The sequence below is a fragment of the Cervus elaphus genome, chromosome 20 (assembly GCF_910594005.1).
Source record: "Cervus elaphus chromosome 20, mCerEla1.1, whole genome shotgun sequence".
NCBI classification, from domain to species: domain Eukaryota; kingdom Metazoa; phylum Chordata; class Mammalia; order Artiodactyla; family Cervidae; genus Cervus; species Cervus elaphus.
This window is the reverse complement of record NC_057834.1, coordinates 58,509,614-58,527,524: the sequence shown is the minus strand read 5'-3', so window position 1 is coordinate 58,527,524 and position 17,911 is coordinate 58,509,614. Positions and strand designations below refer to the sequence as shown.

At 42.2% G+C, this 17,911-nt stretch overlaps 1 protein-coding gene across 3 annotated transcripts; it reads right to left on the bottom strand.

Moving 5' to 3' along the window:
- Positions 1-1,591: 1,591 nt before the first annotated feature.
- On the bottom strand, positions 1,592-12,777 carry HENMT1 (HEN methyltransferase 1). 3 transcript variants are annotated; one of them, XM_043878244.1, is made up of 8 exons: positions 12,585-12,777; positions 11,289-11,357; positions 8,649-8,777; positions 6,205-6,317; positions 5,223-5,357; positions 3,396-3,575; positions 2,673-2,847; positions 1,592-2,168 (listed from the first exon to the last, which is right to left on the bottom strand). In XM_043878244.1, the coding sequence occupies exons 2-8, from the start codon at positions 11,292-11,294 to the stop codon at positions 1,758-1,760; spliced, it is 1,149 nt and encodes a 382-aa protein (XP_043734179.1). In that variant the 5' UTR covers positions 11,295-11,357; positions 12,585-12,777; the 3' UTR covers positions 1,592-1,757. The 3 variants fall into 3 exon arrangements, with proteins under 3 accessions (XP_043734179.1, XP_043734178.1, XP_043734177.1); XM_043878243.1 differs by lacking the exon at positions 12,585-12,777 and adding an exon at positions 12,152-12,509 and having other exon boundaries at positions 8,730-8,777; XM_043878242.1 differs by lacking the exon at positions 12,585-12,777 and adding an exon at positions 12,152-12,508.
- Between the last annotated feature and the right edge of the window lie 5,134 nt (positions 12,778-17,911).

Genomic DNA, 17,911 nt, shown 5'->3' with positions numbered 1-17,911 from the left:
TCTTTAAATCAGACATTTAATCATTCGGTCTCAGAAAAACATGTAGAATTATTGTGTTCACTTTTCCAGTCAACTCGTGCAGTTGCATGTTGCAACACTCAAAGTTACTCTGTCCCCAGAGGAACGTTTGCTGACCCCCAACTTAGAACCATTCAACATGCAAATAAAGGCTTGTATCAAGATAGGGAGGTAAAGACAAATCAAGAAGGCAGCAGGTACAGGAGCCACAGAAGGGTGGGGGAGCTGCGGGGAACGTGTTCCCATCACCCATAGCAGTCATGGGCATTTAAACACTTCTGGGAGGTCATTAAGCCTGAACAAAGTAGATTTTTGGAGTCTTGGCTAGAAGATCTTGGCTCTAACAGAAGAGCAATGAGAAGGAAACCCTAGAAAGCTGCATAGGCCTAGAAAGGTGAGGACAGAGGGCCCTTTGGGTGGGGGCGGGGGGGGAGTGGTGCAAAAGTCTAGATTGCATGCCTCGGGGAGTAAAATCAGTGTTAAGTACATAGAGGGGATCTGATAGAACAGTCAGATTAATAGTGTTCTCTCCCAGAATCCCTTTTTTTTTTACTCACCATCCCCCACCAAATCCATTTTCCATCTACTTATTAACCCTTCAAAACTCAGCTTGAGAATTACAGCCCTCCCCCTCCCCCCCAAGGAAGCCCTTCTCAGGTACCCAGTCTGCCTAGCCAGAGCTTGTTTCAGGACATTCCAGCTGTGGCAGGTTGCCACAATGTCTTCTGTCCCCCTAGTTCCTTGGCAGAAGCCTACCACATGGGCACATGACATCCCAAAATAAAAGGCTCCACTTCCCAGCATCCCTTGCTGTAAGGCCTGGCCATGAGACTTCCATCTGGCCAAGAATCAGGAGCAGTGCAAAAAACCTTACCAGACAGCTGGCACGTGCCCTCTGTCCCTTCCCTTTTCTTTTTCACTGGTTTGGAAGTTGCCAAGTGGTAGCTAAAGCTCAAACAACCATCTTTGTCCCCAGGGTGCACATGAAATACAGTGGAATGGCAGGATGGACATATGATTGCAGAGGGGTCCCTGTGTGGTATAGCAGTCACTTGGTTGGCTAACCACTGCACTCCCATGCTTTAGGAAAAAATGTCTCATTTAGACAACTTTTTTTCTTATTACGTGCATGTCCGATTATGTGACCCCATGGACTACAGCCCGCCAGACTCCTCTGTCCAGGGGATTCTCCAGGCAAGGATACTGGAGTGGGTAGCCATTCCCCTCTCCGAGGGATCTTCCCAACTCAGGAGTCGAACCCATGTTCCCTGCATTGCAGGCAGATTCTTTACCATCTGAGCCACCAGGGAAGCCCAATACAAGAAACTATATTTCTCTTTCTCCCACTGCTACTACCACCCCAATTCCAGCCAGTAAGCTCCAGAGAGCGAAACTCAAAAACCATGGGCAATATTTTGACTGTTGAGGTTTTGTTCTCTCAAATACCTGCATTCCTATTGTATATATGTTTTAGGCTAAGTATCACGAGTTAGAATTAAGCCCAAAGGAGGGAGAGGTTTTAAAGCTGCTCTACCCCCTGAAAAAAGGTTTTAAACACTACTGGATAATTCAGTTTTCTTTAAAACTCTTTAATATCAACAGTCAACACACACACCAAAAACCATAAAAGCTAGGTGATTTTAAAATGAAAAGCTACCTCAATTATGACTGCACAATGTTTAAATTCTAAATGAGCTCAATTATTGCGAAGATCCTGAATTTCAGGAAGTAAGGATGGCTCAAAAGTCACTACAATCGTTCAAGTCAACCTTCACCGCAGAACCATCACAGTTCAGTTCAATCACGTCACCAAGGAACTCTCTCAGCTTCTCTACATTACCGCATAAGTGCCCCAGCCTGGGATAAGCAATGATTCTTTGCAGGGGTACGTAAAACTTATCTTCAATACAGAAAGGTTGGGGAGCCATCTCCATGGCTTTGTCATCTTCAGTGAGTACTGGAACTGGAAGGTCTGGGGTGAATTTTCCTGTCTGGTTGCCAGGGTCTACGAACTCAGGCTCCAATTCATGCTGTCTCAAACCCACTTGGTATTTCTGTCTCAATCTGCTCACTTCTCGGTACACTAGATAAATCACCACACGTCTACGGTAATTTATCTGCTGTAAACTTGGGTATGAGGTTGTATAAACCTGAAGGAGCAAAAAAAAAGACTTGGAATAGAAGAAAAATTTTCAAAACCACTAGTAACTTTTCAGCACATTAGAATTACCTGCATATACAATTAAGCATATGAACATGTGAAACCTTACCTACTGTGAATGTCCCAATTATGAGGGTCAAAAATTCCTGGCATATAGATATTCTTCAACATATTCTTTACCATGCACACCTCCTCAAACAAAATGGGTCTGACAAGCTTCCAGACTCAATTTCAAGTCATGTCCTGAATCAAGCTACACAGAAACTACTGCTGTTTTTCCTCTTTCCTAACAGATTACAAAGTTGGGGGGGTGGGGTCCACAGTTGCTGGAGAAGTATTTCCAAGACACCAGCAGATCATCTCTGTAACATGCTTTGAGAGATCATGGAGCATGGGATTTTCCTCAAAAGAACGTCATTCACACTTCTCTCTAGTGGGGACTCATCTCACCATCCCAGTAAGTGAACTTGCTCTGAGAACAAAGAACACTCACAACTTCATAAACATGTTCACCATGATGCTCCAAATCAGCCAATCCAGCTGCTTCTGCTTTTTTCCGGAAGACTCCTATCTGGGTACAATAGCCAACATCCTCAGCTCCTGTGGGTGGTTCCCCCACACCAGTAAACTCCACCGAGTAACTGTAGCGACTGGCCACATCTAAAGCCCTAAGAGTCAAAACAAAGAGAAAAGATGGTTTTTTAAACTAAAACAACCATTTCCAGTAGGACAGAACATAAAAATTACAAGTTAAAATAAACTGCAATTCCTACAACATTCACATAAGGCCATATCACTGGGTTTGCTTATTTCTGCAAAAAGCATTAAGGCAATGACAGTGTCAATTTCCCAGTAACCATAAGAATATGGAACAGCATGCAAGGACAAGGAAACCAGAAGGGCTATAATCCCAACTCCTATTTGGGTTTGCACTTTTGCCAGAACATGACCATCTGTCATGCCATTCTGGGAGATAACTCCTGATACCTTCACATGAGGTACCAGTGCCCACACACCGTTTCCACACTTGACAGAGAAAATAAATGCCCAAAGGTGGTAGTTCCTTAATGATTATATGCTAAGTTGCATTTTGGGAATCAATTTTATTGAAATAAAGTAAGAAATAACATATTATGGTAACCATAGATACTAAGATTTCATATGGTTTAAACCTCCAGTGTAGTCACACACAAAAAAAAGACACTTAAGAACTCACCAGGTCTGAAACTGCACTCTGCTCCACTCAAATTTGTGATCTGAATCTCTAAAGACTGCACAAGGAAACAGGGAATTGAATTCAGAGTTTGGTGTGCTGATGACAATCATGGCTGGAGACATGTACCCAAAGACAACTTCAGGAAACTTCGCCAGATCTTCTGAATCAAAATGTTCTATTCTAAAGTGGTCAGTGAGAAAGATATAATGAAACCTAGTTTCACTTGCAAGTAGCTCCCTAACTGATTTAGCAAAGCAATGTCTAACCATGGACCTCTCAGACCAGGTAAGAGAAACATGATCTGACGTTTTTCACAATAGCCAAAAGGCAGTTAAAAATAAACAAATGATGAATAAGCACACTGATATATACAATGGAATATTCGATCTTAAAAATGACATTCAGACCCAGGCTACACATGGCTGACACTGATCGCTGCGCCTTGCTCTTCAACCCATGTTCCAATGTTCTCCGTCAGTCATTTCAAACATTAGGCACCTACTGTGTGCCAGGCAAAAGGGAATACAAAAGAAATAAAAACACTGCTCTAGAGAATACATTACTAAACACTTGGAAATCTGGACACGACAGTAGGCAAACTGACCCTAGAATAAGACACTTAACTACTATTAAGAGGTCATTTAGAGACTATTTTGGTTTCTGAATACCATTTCCCATTGAAAGAACCAGAAGTGGCAGATTAGGAAGGAAAAGTAGACAACCAGTCTGGTACATCTTGTTACAACAGGAAGTCAGTGCTCAAAAAAAAAAAACCAAAAACCAGACACATCACAAGGACACAGATGCCAGCTTGAAAGGACCCTCCACTGCTGTTGACCAATCATGGGAAGATCTGAGTAACAAAATAAAGTAAGTCACAATCCATTAAAAAAAAAAAAAAAAAAAACAGGAATTCATGAGTTCACACTGAGGATAAATAAACTGGGGTGAGAGGGCTCCTGACGAGTAAATACAGAGAAGTACTGAAACCACAGAAAATATTTACCACCATGTAATACAGGCAAATTTAGGGGGGAATATGGATGAGTAACAAGATATGTGCATGGTGTGCAGTCTCCATTCTGCTTATCTGGGGCTGGAAGGCAGTAATTATACAGCTAAGCAAGCACAAACACACCTTGACTGGAGAGATCAAAATTAACCTCCTCAGGGACAAACAGACATTAGTGCCTCCAGATGGAACGACCTGAGGACCCAAATACAGTGCTCTACTGTATTCCAGGAATCTAATCATTAAGAGCCCAAACTGAAAAATACTCCTATTAAAAATAAAGAGAACCGAGGAACTGCCTGGTGGTCCAGTGGTTAAGACTCGGTGCTTCCACTCCCATAGCCTGGGTTCAACCCCCGGTCAGGAGACCAAAATCCTGCAAGCCATGAGGCACCACCAATAACAAAAAGGGAACTGCCTGTTTAATACTGAATTTGTTAGGAGCAAAGAGTAAAACCTACACTTATGTGGTTCAGAAGAAAAATGTGTGGAGGGAGAGGGAGACTGAGGGAAACAACAAGAGAGCACATATACATAAGATAAAGAAAATAAGGGAAATGTTCACCTGTGAATCAGGATAAAGGATATGGGTGTTCATGGTACTCTATACATTTTGTATCTTAACCTATAAGCTTAAAATCATCTCCAAACAAAAAGTTGGAAAAAACCAGTGAAAACCCAGTCCCAACTGACAAGCAATTTTCTCCACAAATAACTCAGATTATGACAAATATTTAGGATACTAACTTTACTGAGACTGATTAATTCATATTTTTCAAATGAATGTGTATAGTAAGAACCAGTTTCATACTTACAATTCAATACATGCTGCCAAGTCAAATCCGAGCAAACGACAGTCTTTCTCTAAAACAGAGCCATGATACAAGGTAATCGCTAAATCCAGCTCTCGGGGATCCAGATGATCCCCTACACATGGGGACAGCCTTGACCTGCAAAGCATTATTGCAGAAGGAACACTTGAACACATATAATCTATTTAGAATATCTTACCAGCTACAGAAACTCTGATCCCCTGATAAATTATCTCCTGCCTACACTGGTTAAGTCTGACATAGCCTGTGTCCATGACTTGCTGTATTAAGCACAAGGTCATAGGGTAACTTCCTCTCTCATGGGACTTTAAATGGCCGACAAGAACAAGATTTTTAGTACTTGATATTGCTCTCACTATTAATACTTTTGGTTCTCTCTCCTCACTTTGGATCAGTGATATTAAATGTTTTGTTCTTTAGAAGAAAAACATTCTTAAAACGATCTGTGGAAGTCATATATGAGCAAGCAACTCAACTCAAACTGAAGGAGGCCTTGGGCCTCTGTCCCAGTGCTGTGGCAATTTAAATCCTCTGCTTTAAGTTATCTTGGTGTTCAGCATTGGACTTTGCCATTTGAAACTGAATCTGCAATGCTTTGACGGCTTTAAATACTGAACTGAGGCTATACTTTCTACATAGGTAAACAGAACTTCTAGGTATTATTCACAACATACAACCAATTAATGTCATGGTCAAGGCACTATTTGGTAAGCCTGCAGCTCTCATACTGCCTTCTTTTAAACAAGTTGTACAGAAGTGTAAGTAAACACTTCATCTGGGAATTCCCTGGCAATCCATTGGTTAGGACTCCAAACTTCCACTGCCAAGGGCTTGGATTCAATCCCTGGGTGGGGAACTAAGATCCCATAATTTGCATGGCATGGCCAAGAAAAAAAATACTTCATCTAACTATAATTAATAGTTATAGATTAATGCATAATTATTTTAGAGAATTCAGTATTACCCACTCCACTTAAGTCTCCCCTCATTGATATCTACTCCAACAAGCTCTTCAATGCACTTTTGGTATTTTAAGATCGCTAAGAGGCAAACATCACCACACCCCAAGTCTGCAACCTGTAGATGAGAAAGAATGTTATTTCAAAGACATTATAGCCAGAAATCACACATGATCAAGCACTCTTTCTCCAGAAAGAGTTGGGTATCAGAAAAATTACATAGTATCTTTTTGGTAGAAAAATTACATAATATCTTTTTGGTAGAAAAATTACATAATATCTTTTTGGTAGAAAAATAAAAAGGAAATTAACCTGATACATTGAAAACCTGGGAGAAAAAATAGATCCTGTTAACTTCCCAAGACCTACTACAATGTTTGGACAATAAACTAATTCATAGACTTCCCTGGTGGTCCAGTGGTTAAGAATCTGCCTGCCAATGCAGGGGACACAGATTTGATCCCTGGTCTGGGAAGATTCCACATGCCACATGGGCAACTAAGCCCATGCACCACAAGTACTAAACCCATACTCTAGAGCCTGTGTTCTGCAACAAGAGAAGCCACCCCAATGAGAAGCCCACACAGAAGTGAAGACCCAGCACAAGCAAAACTAAATAATTAGAAATAAATAAACTAATTCAGTTTTCAAGGTAAATTCTAGGGGCCTGGCATAGGAGCAGCACCTATGACAGGCAAGTGTTCTAAGAGGGGTCTGTGCCTCCGAGAAGCTTGAAGATTTAAAAAGGGATACTGACCAAACATACTAGGATACAGTCTAATCTGTTAATCTAATCTCCTTAATTTATATTCACATACATTCTTAAGATTTTTATTATATCTGACTTTCTTAATCACACAATAATCTTCATTAACCACAGAGAGTTATCTATATATTTCTGAACTCTACTTTATGAAAAGGGCAAATGAAGATAATTCATGACAAACACTTAAAAGTACCTACACCCAAAAAGAGACACCATCTGAGTTACACCCATGGTTATTCACTAATTTTCCTCTTTGCGGCAGGCACATTTATGGAATGGTGGGAGAAGGGGAACACAGAAATGAAAAAGGAAAATCTAACTACAGAAAGTGTATCACAGAAGCACTGAGCTGCACTAATTTTTAAATATATAGTATACTATATAATATAGTATATAATATGCTATTTAAAAATTAGTATATACTAATACATTATCAGTATAAATATTATATATGTATTAGTATATAATATATACTATATAATAGTATAAAGAAAGAATGGAGCTGAAACTATACTAAGTATATATGAGCCCTATCACTTGGCATCCATCCGTTTTCCCTTCGTAGCAGAGGTATGTGATCACTGTCACTAACTATAAACCTATCACTAACTGTAAACCACATAGCAAAGAGAAGTCTGTAGAGGTTAACTTAATTCATGAGAGAAGCTACCATTTTCTTAAGAAGTCGATTATCCTTTAGCCTGTAACTGGCCCTACAGACTTCAGATGTTCACTGGGCTAGCCAGTTTCCCTGGCCCTGTGAAATCCAAACACTGGACTTCCCTGGTGGTCCGGTGACTAAGACTCCATGCTCCCAAATGCAGGGAACCCAGATTTGGTCCCTGATCAGGGAATTGGATCCCATATGCAACTAAGACAGACCTGGCACAGCAAAATCAATAAATAAAATATTTTAAAAAAAAAGAAATCCAAACACTGACACAGAAGGGACTAAGTGTTACCAAGACAGAATCCAGTGCCAACACTGATCACATACCTCTGCTACAAAGGGAAAGCAGATGGATGCCAAGTGTTCCTTGCCTTCCCCCACCATTATTATCTAGTTAAAAAGAACCACAGTATCTATGTCCACACGACTTGTCTACCTGATGTGTGGACTAAATGCTCTAGAAATGTGAACCACATGAAGATCACATCCAGTGGTAACATGTCAAGATCTCCTTCACATCTGAAACTTGCAATGTTGAATTTTACCTGAGCTCTGTGCTCCTATCCCCCATGCTTTGTATTTCCACAAAGAGTTTTCAGAAGGTACCATCTTGCCCACACTCACAGATGTTGCCTAGTGTTCCCATTCTTTGCTTAGAATGATAACCTTGACTACTTGTCTCCAAATTCTCTCCTCCTTCCAGGCCCCTGAACACTGGACTGCATTTAGCCAAGGACTGCTCCCAGGTAATAGGCTGGTTTCAGGGTTCACACCTTCCACTATCCAATTACACCACTCTTTTATCGTACTTCTCCTCACCCCCCTCTCTATAAAAGAAAATTCCTTTTTGCCCATGAAGACAGATGCTCTCCCTATTGCAAACCCTTTCCCTCCTTGCAAAAGTCCTCTCGTATAGCCTCTGCTTACTCGCTAGGTCCTTATTAAGATATTTTTATTTGACAAAGCATTAGAGAAGGCATTATTAGCAAATATCTGGAAAGAGAAATACCTACCTTCTTGGGTTGATGTTGCTCCACTAAATTTTTAACGAATTGGTAACGTTGTTTGTATAATGGAGGATTAAACTTAATTACCTTCTTACTGGTAACTTCTTTGACGTTTCCATCAACCACACTATTGCACTGAAAGTTTATAAATAACAACAACAACAACAAAAAAGGTAAGTGTTCTAATCATGCATGACTTCAGGAATTAAATAAGAGAAAAGTTTTATTTCCCCCAACCACTTCGTAGAATACATAGACCCTTGAATCACCTCAAATCCTAAGATTAGGTGGCACTGTACTTCCTCCACACTTCATTTCATCTAAACCTCCTTTCATGTCTTTTAAATTATTATCTGACTTTAATGCCCCCTATAACTCAGGGTCAGCTGAAGGGAAAATTACTTATGAATTCATTTAATAACACAATCATAAGTCTCCTAGCCACACTGAACTACAAGGCCTAGGGTCCAGCTAGTGCATACATGCTAAGTTGTGTCCAATTCTAGCCCACCAGGCTCCTCTGTCCATGGAATTCTCCAGGCAAGAATACTGGAGTTGGTTGCCACTTCCTTCTCCGGGCGATCTTCCAGACCTAGGGATCGAACCTTCGTATCCTGCATTGGCAGGCAACTTCTTTACCACTCAACCACCAGGGAAACCCTGGGGTCCAGGTGGTCAGGAGGCTAGAACCTGTCTATAACTGACAAAGACTCTCCTTAACCAAACTGAAGTTAGACTGTGCCCTCTTTTGACTACACCTTCCTGAACCCTGTCCTGTCTTTGGCTGGCCTACCACAGTTTTGCAGGTATCCTAAAGTCACCCACACTTGATACCTGATCACACACTTCATCCCCCACCTCAATATGTGATCACACTGGCCCACCTTCAGAATCCTATCAAATAGGTTTAGCAAGAACCCCATACCCTTGATGGGGTTCTCCTTTCTTTTCCACCCACTGATTCCCTCATTCTGTTCACATGCCATGTATCCCCAGTTGTCTATTGCATAGAGTTGGGCCCCACCTCTCTCCCCTAATGCAATGCTCTTAGTGCAATAGTCCTAAATAGTTTTCCTTTTACAAATGTCAAAATTTCCTTGACATGACTCCCATTACAAAATAATGTCATGATTAATCCATAACTACTGTTACTGTTGTTCCTAAATTATTGTTGGTGTTTTTCAGTCGCTAAGTCATGTCTGTCTCTTTGCAATCCCATGGACTGTAGCATGTCAGGTTCCCCGTCCTTCACTGACTCCTAGAGTTTGCTCAAATTCAAAATCATATCCACTGAGTCAGTGATGCTTTCGAACCATCTCATCCTCTGCTGAAGCTTTCTCCTTTTGCCTTCAATCTTGCCTTCAATCTTTCCCAACAAGTGTCTTTTTCAGTGAGTCAGCTCTTCACATCAGGTGGCCAAAGTATTGGAGTTTCAGCTTCAGCATTAGTCCTTCCAATGAATATTCAGGACTGATTTCCTTTAGGATTGACTGCTCTGATCTCCTTGCAGTTCAAGGGATTCTCAAGAGTCTTCTGCACCACAATTCAATAGCCTCAATTCTTTGGTGCTCAGCCTTCTTTATGGTCCAAGTCTCACATCTGTACATAACTACCAGAAAAACCATAGCTTTGACTATAGGGACCTTTGTCAACAAAGTGATGTCTCTGCTTTTTAATATGCTGTCTAGGTTGATCATAGCTTTTCATCCAAGGAGTAAGCATCTTTTAATTTCATGGCTGCTTTCACCATCTGCAGTGATTTTGGAGCCCAAGACAATAAAATTCTGTCACTGCTTCCACTTTTTCCCCTTCTATTTGCCATGAAGTGACAGGACCAGATGCCATGATCTTAGTTTTTTGAATGGTGAGTTTCAAGCCAACTTTTTCACTCCCCTCTTTCACCCTCATCAAGAGGATCTTTAGTTCCTCTTTTCTCTCTGCCATTAGAGTGGTATCATCTGTATATCTGAGACTGTTGCTATTTCTCCCACTGATTTTGATTCCAGCTTCTGATTTATGCAGGCAGGTATTTCACGTGATGTACTCTGTATATAAGTTAAATAAGCAAGATATAACAATATACAGTCTTGTCATACTCATTTCTCAATTTTGAACCAATCAGTTGTTCCATGTCCAGCTCTAACTGTTGCTTCTTGACTTATACACACAGTCTTATAAAGGAATCCAAAATGCACTAGAGCATTGCTGTTCAAAAAATATGCAAATATGCAACCTTCTCATAGCCTATTTTTAATAGATTTAAGGTATAATTAATATATCTGAAATATTTCTAGATAAAATCAGAAATGCCTTATCTGTATTTGAATGTCAAAAAAAGGTACTTTTAAAAAGATTCGCCCAAGTTATTCCAAACATACTTCCATTTTTTCCAATAATGAAATATTTTTAATTAATTTTAAAGTCTACTAAAGTTCCATTCTTCAGTTGTTAAAGCCACATCCTAAGTCCTTAATAACAATGTGAATTACAACCATTTTACAAAAAGGGCTTGAGCATCCGCGAATTTTAGTGTGCACGCGGTGTCCTAGAACCTACCTCCCAGGGTTAGCGAGGGAGGAATGTACCTCACAGGGTATCACGGGGATGACTCTTCAGTCATACAGCAGGTCACGAAGGAAGCCTTACCTCCATGTTGTTTTCCGCCTTTGTTTTCAAGTTTCGTTGAAACAGAAGTGCAGCTGTCTCCTGCAACCCCTAGGAATCATTAATGACTAGGCTGTAAATAGTGTATCAGTTTTGTAGAGGAAAGGCTAGACTAAGTAGCTGCTGCCTAGATCACTGGGAAGGAAGAGAGCAAGGTTTCTCCCTTCTCTTTACGTTTAATCCACATTAAAGTATCCTTTAACCCACAGAATGTATCCAGGAAGCACTGCTTCAGACAATAGCAAAGAAACTACGGAAGCCTAAGTGGCCTTCCGCTCCACCAAACACACGCAATAACACCCATTCTTTCCTTTTACTGTTAGTTGGATTAAAACTGAACAGTTCTATCAGTTGTGACTATTTCATTAAAGCCCTCAACGTCACTCAAATTGCTTTCAGCTACTCTTTCACACGTGGTCAAAATGAAATTTAAAGAGAAAAGTGTCCTAAGTGAAAGTCACTCAGTCGTGTCCGACTCTCTGCGACCCACCCCATGGACTATGCTGTCCATGGAATTCTCCAGGCCAGAATACTGGAGTGGGTAGCCTTTCCCTTCTGCAGGGGATCTTCCCAACCCAGGGATTGAACCAAGGTCTCCCCCATTGCAGGCGGATTCTTTACCAGCTGAGCCACAACGGAAGCATATATGCTCCAGCACGTATCCAATTCACTACTGGCCTTGAATTTTACATTTTTAGTACTCTGTTGCACATCTGCCTCTATCCACTAGAACTCAGTCTAAAGTGTGGACACATCGATCTCCTGACTTGAGTTATTCTCTAAATCGTAACTCGGAAACCCTCCTCGAGAGAGCTCAGGAGAGCATGAGTGGATGCAACTATTACCTTTCTGTAAGAAGCACCTCCGCGCGCGGCCGACCAGCGGACATTGCGGAGGAGAGCCGGTGCCGCAAAGCGGCGGCCGCGTCTTTCCCCGGGCCCGGCCCCTGACACTGGCGCACGCGCGGTCTCACCACGTGACTTTACCCGCCCGCCGCCACACCTGCGCCGGGGGCACCGCCCCGGGGACTCCCTACTCCTCCGCCCGAGGTGTCCGGAGCCCAGCTCCGGATTCAGCCCCTTTCCTCTAGGCTCCTGGCTCCAAGACATTGGGTTTGTGTCTTTTAACGGCCTCTGTGGCTCATGCTCCAGAGCCATGTCTGAAGTCTCCATCCGCACATTAGCGGGGGGACCACGATCCCTGCCACATCCCCCCTCGCGAGCAGCTGCGACCCGCCCCAGCCGGCCAGGAGCCGCGACTGTTGGCCCGAGGCGGCACCTCGCTCGGCGTGTCCGGGGCCGCGAGCAGGGCGCTGGGCTCCGGCGGCTGTTGGCTTCGCGGCTCTCCCCGTGCGCGGCAAAGAGCTGAAAACGGTCCCGGCCAATGGAAGGTGCCAAGAGGAGCGACCGGGCTGAGCGCGAGCCGAGCAGCCGCTCTCGTCCGAATCGGCCAACACTCCCATTCCCAGAACAGTCCACAAGGACCTTAAAGGGGACCGTGGGCTGCCTAAAGCTCTGCCGGTAACATCTGAACTCAGAAAAGCCTTAACACCGTACAGTCCGCAAACCTCCAACTGGTAACTACCGCATGCTCTGGACACAAGTATCTGATGTCTTAGAAAAGTTACTTTATCGTCTGCCCTTTCCCTTGCAGAGATTCAACCTAACACCTCAAAAGTTATTTCTTTCTAATATGTGAGAGAAAAGCTTAGGAGAGGAGAAACGAAGCTGCCTTTGCGGTTGGGAGAGGAATTTAGTCCTATTTTAAGAGACTCGATCTGGTTTTACTAATGAATTCATTTCAGTTCAGTCGCTCAGTCTTGTGCGACTGTTTGCGACCCCATGAACCGCAGCACACCAGGCCTCCCTGTCCATCACCAACTCCCGGAGTTCACCCAAACCCATGTCCATTGAGTCGGTGATGCCCTCCACCATTTCATCCTCTGTCGTCCCCGTCTCCTCCTGTCCTCAATCTTTCCCAGCATCAGGGTCTTTTCCAGTGAGTCAGCTCTTCGCATCAGGTGGCCAAAGTATTGGAGTTTCAGCTTCAACATCAGTCCTTCCAATGAACACCCAGGACTGATCTCCTTTAGGATGGACTGGTTGGATCTCCTTGCAGTCCAAGGGACTCTCAAGAGTCTTTTCCAACACCGCTCAAAAGCATCAATTCTTCTGCGCTCAGCCTTCTTTATAGTCCAACTCTCACATCCATACATGACCACTGGAAAAACCATAGCCTTGACTAGATGGACGTTTGTTGGCAAAGTAATGTCTCTGCTTTTTCATATGCTATCTAGGTTGGTCATAGCTTTTCTTCCAAGGAGCAAGCGTCTTTTAATTTCATGGCTGCAATCACCATCTGCAGTGATTTTGGAGCCCAAAAAAGTAAAGTCAGCCACTGTTTCCACTGTTTCCCCGTCTATTTGCCATGAAGTGATGGAACCGGATGCCATGATCTTTGTTTTCTGAATGTTGAGCTTTAAGCCAACTTTTTCACTCTCCTCTTTCACTTTCATCAAGAGGCTCTTTCGTTCGTCTTCATTTTCTGCCATAAAGGCAGAAATGATCTGCATATCTGAGGTTATTGATAATTCTCCCGGCAAAATAACCTATTAATACATCATAAATAATATATTGGGAAATAACATATTTTCAAACACTTAACACCTACTATATGCAAAGCACAATGCTGACCCCTTTGGGGTATCACAAAGATACATTGCACAATGTTTATTTTTGACATTTTGAGGGTTCTAGTCTCCTAGGGAAAAGTTTGTAACTTAAGGTAAGCTTCAGCAGGTTCCTGTTGGCTCTAGGAAACAAAAGTTTTAACCACCAGCCTTCCTTGAAGGAGCATATGTCCTATTATAGAATATATAATCTAAACAGGATCTTTAAGCATGAGAAAGTTAATTCCACTTCTGTGTATTTTTAAATCAATTAAATAAGGAGGCTATTGGACTGAGGTGGCTCTAATGCCCTGAAAAGCCTGTATAAACAAAACTAAAGCGTGCAAATGCCTCAATGTTAAGAAATGGAAACCTAGGGACTTCCCTGGCCATTCAGCATGTAAGACTTTGAGCTCCCAATGCAGAGGGCATGGATTCCGTCCCTGGTGTGGGGAGTTAAGATCCTACACACGCCTGGCTAGCCCACAGTGGGGGAGAGTAATGGAAACCTAAGGACAACCAATCATAAGCAAGTAGGCTTTTCTGAATAAGGCATCAGCTTAAGCTTGTGAAAGCAAAAAACAAAATGGAATAGGTATTGCTAAGAAAGCTCTCTAAAATGGAGCCAGAAGACCGTTGAAGAAGTGTGACTCATGCCTGTGTGAGCCTAGGTAGAGTCTGAACTGAACACCACTTACTCCCTTAATTCAGGCATCCAGACCGTCTGCCCAATGTTCCAAAACTCAAGATAATTATTGAACCTCTACCCCGAAAGAACGCCTGATAGGATATCCCTTAAAGACAAATATTTCCTTTTTTGTGTCCAGTCAGTCATAATTTTTGGCAGATAATTTTAACAACATTGTGGCTTTTTCCTTTATAAGCCCTTAACTTTCTCTTCCACAAAATACTGGGTTTTATCCAAATGTGTGTCTCCTGGGTTGTAATTCCCAAGACCCCAAATGAACTCTTCTTATTGCAACCTTCTGCATTTCTTTGTCAACAAGTGATACCCAGTCAAGTAATTTCCTTGCTTTGTTTTGGCATCTTTCCTATAAAAACCTTTCCTCTAGTTCCTGACAGTGATTAGGAGCTACCAGATTTGAACTGATGTTTGCTGAAATTCTTTTTTATAGTTTGATCAAAATCTTAAAAATTCCAACATTCCTCAGTTTATCTGTTAACTTTATGTACCCAAAAGAATTGAAAGCAGAGACTGGAATGAATATTCTTACACCAATGTTCACAGCAGCATTATTCAAAATAGCAAAGGGTAGAAACAACCCAAATGCCCATCAACGGATGAATGAATAAACGAAAGTGACATATACATCCTTTACAAGGAATGATTCTGACATGTTACTACATAAATGAATCTGGAAAACATTATGCTAAGTGAAATAGGGTGGTCACAAAAGGACACATATTGCATTGTGGGTGGGGAAGGAAAAATAATCTTCAATAGACACTGGATTTGTGGATACTGGACTCTAGTCCTGTTCATTGCCTTGGAGGTTTTGTTGTTGTTGTTCAATCACCCAGTCATGTCCAACTCTTTATGATGCCATGGACTGCAGCATACCAGGCCTCCCTGTCCCTCACCTTCTCCTGGAGTTTGCCCAAGTTGATGTTCACTGCATCAGTGACGCTGTCCAGCCGTCTTATCCTCTGATGCCCTTTTCTCCTGCCCTTGATCTCTCCCAGCATCAGGGACTTTTCTAATGAGTTGTCTGTTCGCATCAGATGACCAAAATACTGGAGCTTCAGCTTTAGCATCAATACTTCCAGTGAATATTCAGGGTTGATCTCTCTTAAGATTGATTGGTTTGATCTCCTTGTTGTCCAGGGGACTTTCAGGAGTCTCTTCCAGCACCACAGTCCAAAGGCATCAATTCTTTGGCATTCTGCCTTTACAGTCCAGCTCTCACAACCATACATGACCACTGGAAAGACCATAGCCTTGACTATACAGACCTTTGCCAGCAGAGTAATGTCTCTGCTTTTCAGTACACTGTCTAGGTTTGTCATTGCTTTCCTGCCAAGAGGTTTTGGTTCAGTTCAGTTCAGTCGCCCAGTCATGTCTGGCTCTTTGCGACCCCGTGAATCACAGCACGCCAGGCCTCCCTGTCCATCACCAACTCCCAGAGTTTACTCAAACTCATGCCCATTGAGTCGGTGATGCCATCCAGCCATCTCATCCTCTGTCGTCCCCTTCTCCTCCTGCCCCCAATCCTTCCCAGCATCAGGGTCTTTTCCAGTGAGTCAACTCTTCGCATGAGGTGGCCAAAGTACTGGAGTTTCAGCTTCAGCATCAGTCCTTCCAATGAACACCCAGGACTGATCTCCTTTAGGATGGACTGGTTGGATCTCCTTGCAGTCCAAGGGACTCTCAAGAGTCTTCTCCAACACCACATTTCAAAAGCATCAGTTTTTCGGTGCTCAGCTTTCTTTATAGTCCAACTCTCACATCCATACATGACCACTGGAAAAACTATAGCCTTGACCAGACGGACCTTTGTTGGCAATGTCTCTGCTCTTCAACATGCTATCTATGTTGGTCATAACTTTCCTCCCAAGGAGTAAGCGTCTTTTAATTTCATGGCTGCAGTCACCATTCCGCAGTGATTTTGGAGCCCAAAAAACTGAAGTCTGACACTGTTTCCACTGTCTCCCCATCTATTTCCCATGAGATGATGGGACCAGATGCCATGATCTTAGTTTTCTGAATGTTAAGCTTTAAGCCAACTTTTTAACTCTCCTCTTTCACTTTCATCAAGAAGCTTTTTAGCTCCTCTTCACTCTCTGCCGTAAGGGTTTTGTTATCTACCTGAAAATTAGACTGAATCCTGAATTCTTCTAGTTTTCACCAATATCTGTCACTAAATTAACATTTCCACATTTTTCCCACTCTTGTTACTTGAAATCATAAAGACAAAAACTGCCATTTTCTTAAAGACTTAAAAGCTGAAGCTGAATAACTTGATATAAACTTCAGAGAAATCACCACAACATCTCACATCCAGACCAACTTTGTGCTTTTTGCGCTATGGCCCATTCAGAAATTTCACTGGAACACCTTCTGCCATCAACCAGAGATAACAGGAAAATCTATCTGATTACTGCTGCCTCTCCTCACTCTGAAGATGCTTCAAGCCCAACATCTAGAAATCTTGACTAACAGCTCCCTAGACTCAAAATTTTTGTTTATATTCTGTTCTAACCATTAACTTTTTCTTCTGTTTCCATGGCAATGCCTCTTATTGAATACATGATTGCTTGTAACATATAGGCGTGACTTTGGAAGCCAACCTGCATCACTGCCTCCTGACATTAGATAGCACACTTTAATTTAACTGACCTATTCTCAGGATAAAGAGGTTAATTCAATGAGAAATGGAGCAATGTACCAACTGAGCTTCTGGGGATGTTTCAAAGGCAGGAACTTCTCGGGGAAGTTGCAAAGGCAGGATAGCAGAAATGGCTCCCCAAGATATGCCTCTTTGGCATAAGGACTGTTTTTAGCTGATTGTTTAAAGAAATAGCAGACAGAGACTTCCCTGGTGGTCCAGGGGACCTATATTCCATCTCTGGTCAAGGAACTAATCCCATGTGCCTAAACTTAAGAGTTTGCATGCTGCAACTAAAGATCTCGCATGCCATAACTAAAGACCCCATGTGCTGCAAGTAAGGATCCCACATGCCAAAACTAAGACCGGCACAACCAAATAAGTAAATATTTTAAAAAGAAAGAAAAGGCTGATCCTTTTAAAAAATTAAAAAAATAAAGAAACAGCAGACACAGAAGAATCTCTGAAAACACAGACGTTACCCTTTTGAAATGGAAATATATGTTTGTAAAGGAAATCTCTGTTTATGTGAGTTCTCTGGCAGAGAACGATGACTAAATCACTTGAAATCTTACTGGAGAAAGAAGATA

Excerpts from the sequence above, each read along its gene's own strand:
- HENMT1 (XM_043878242.1), bottom strand. The coding sequence starts at position 12,478 with ATGGAGACTTCAGACATGGCTCTGGAGCATGAGCCACAGAGGCCGTTA. Across the intron at positions 11,358-12,151 it reads GAGGTGCTTCTTACAGAAAG|GGGTTGCAGGAGACAGCTGC; the intron begins GTAATAGTTGCA and ends AATGATTCCTAG. Across the intron at positions 3,576-5,222 it reads TTGGCAGCATGTATTGAATT|AATAGAACATTTTGATTCAG; the intron begins GTAAGTATGAAA and ends TGACCACTTTAG.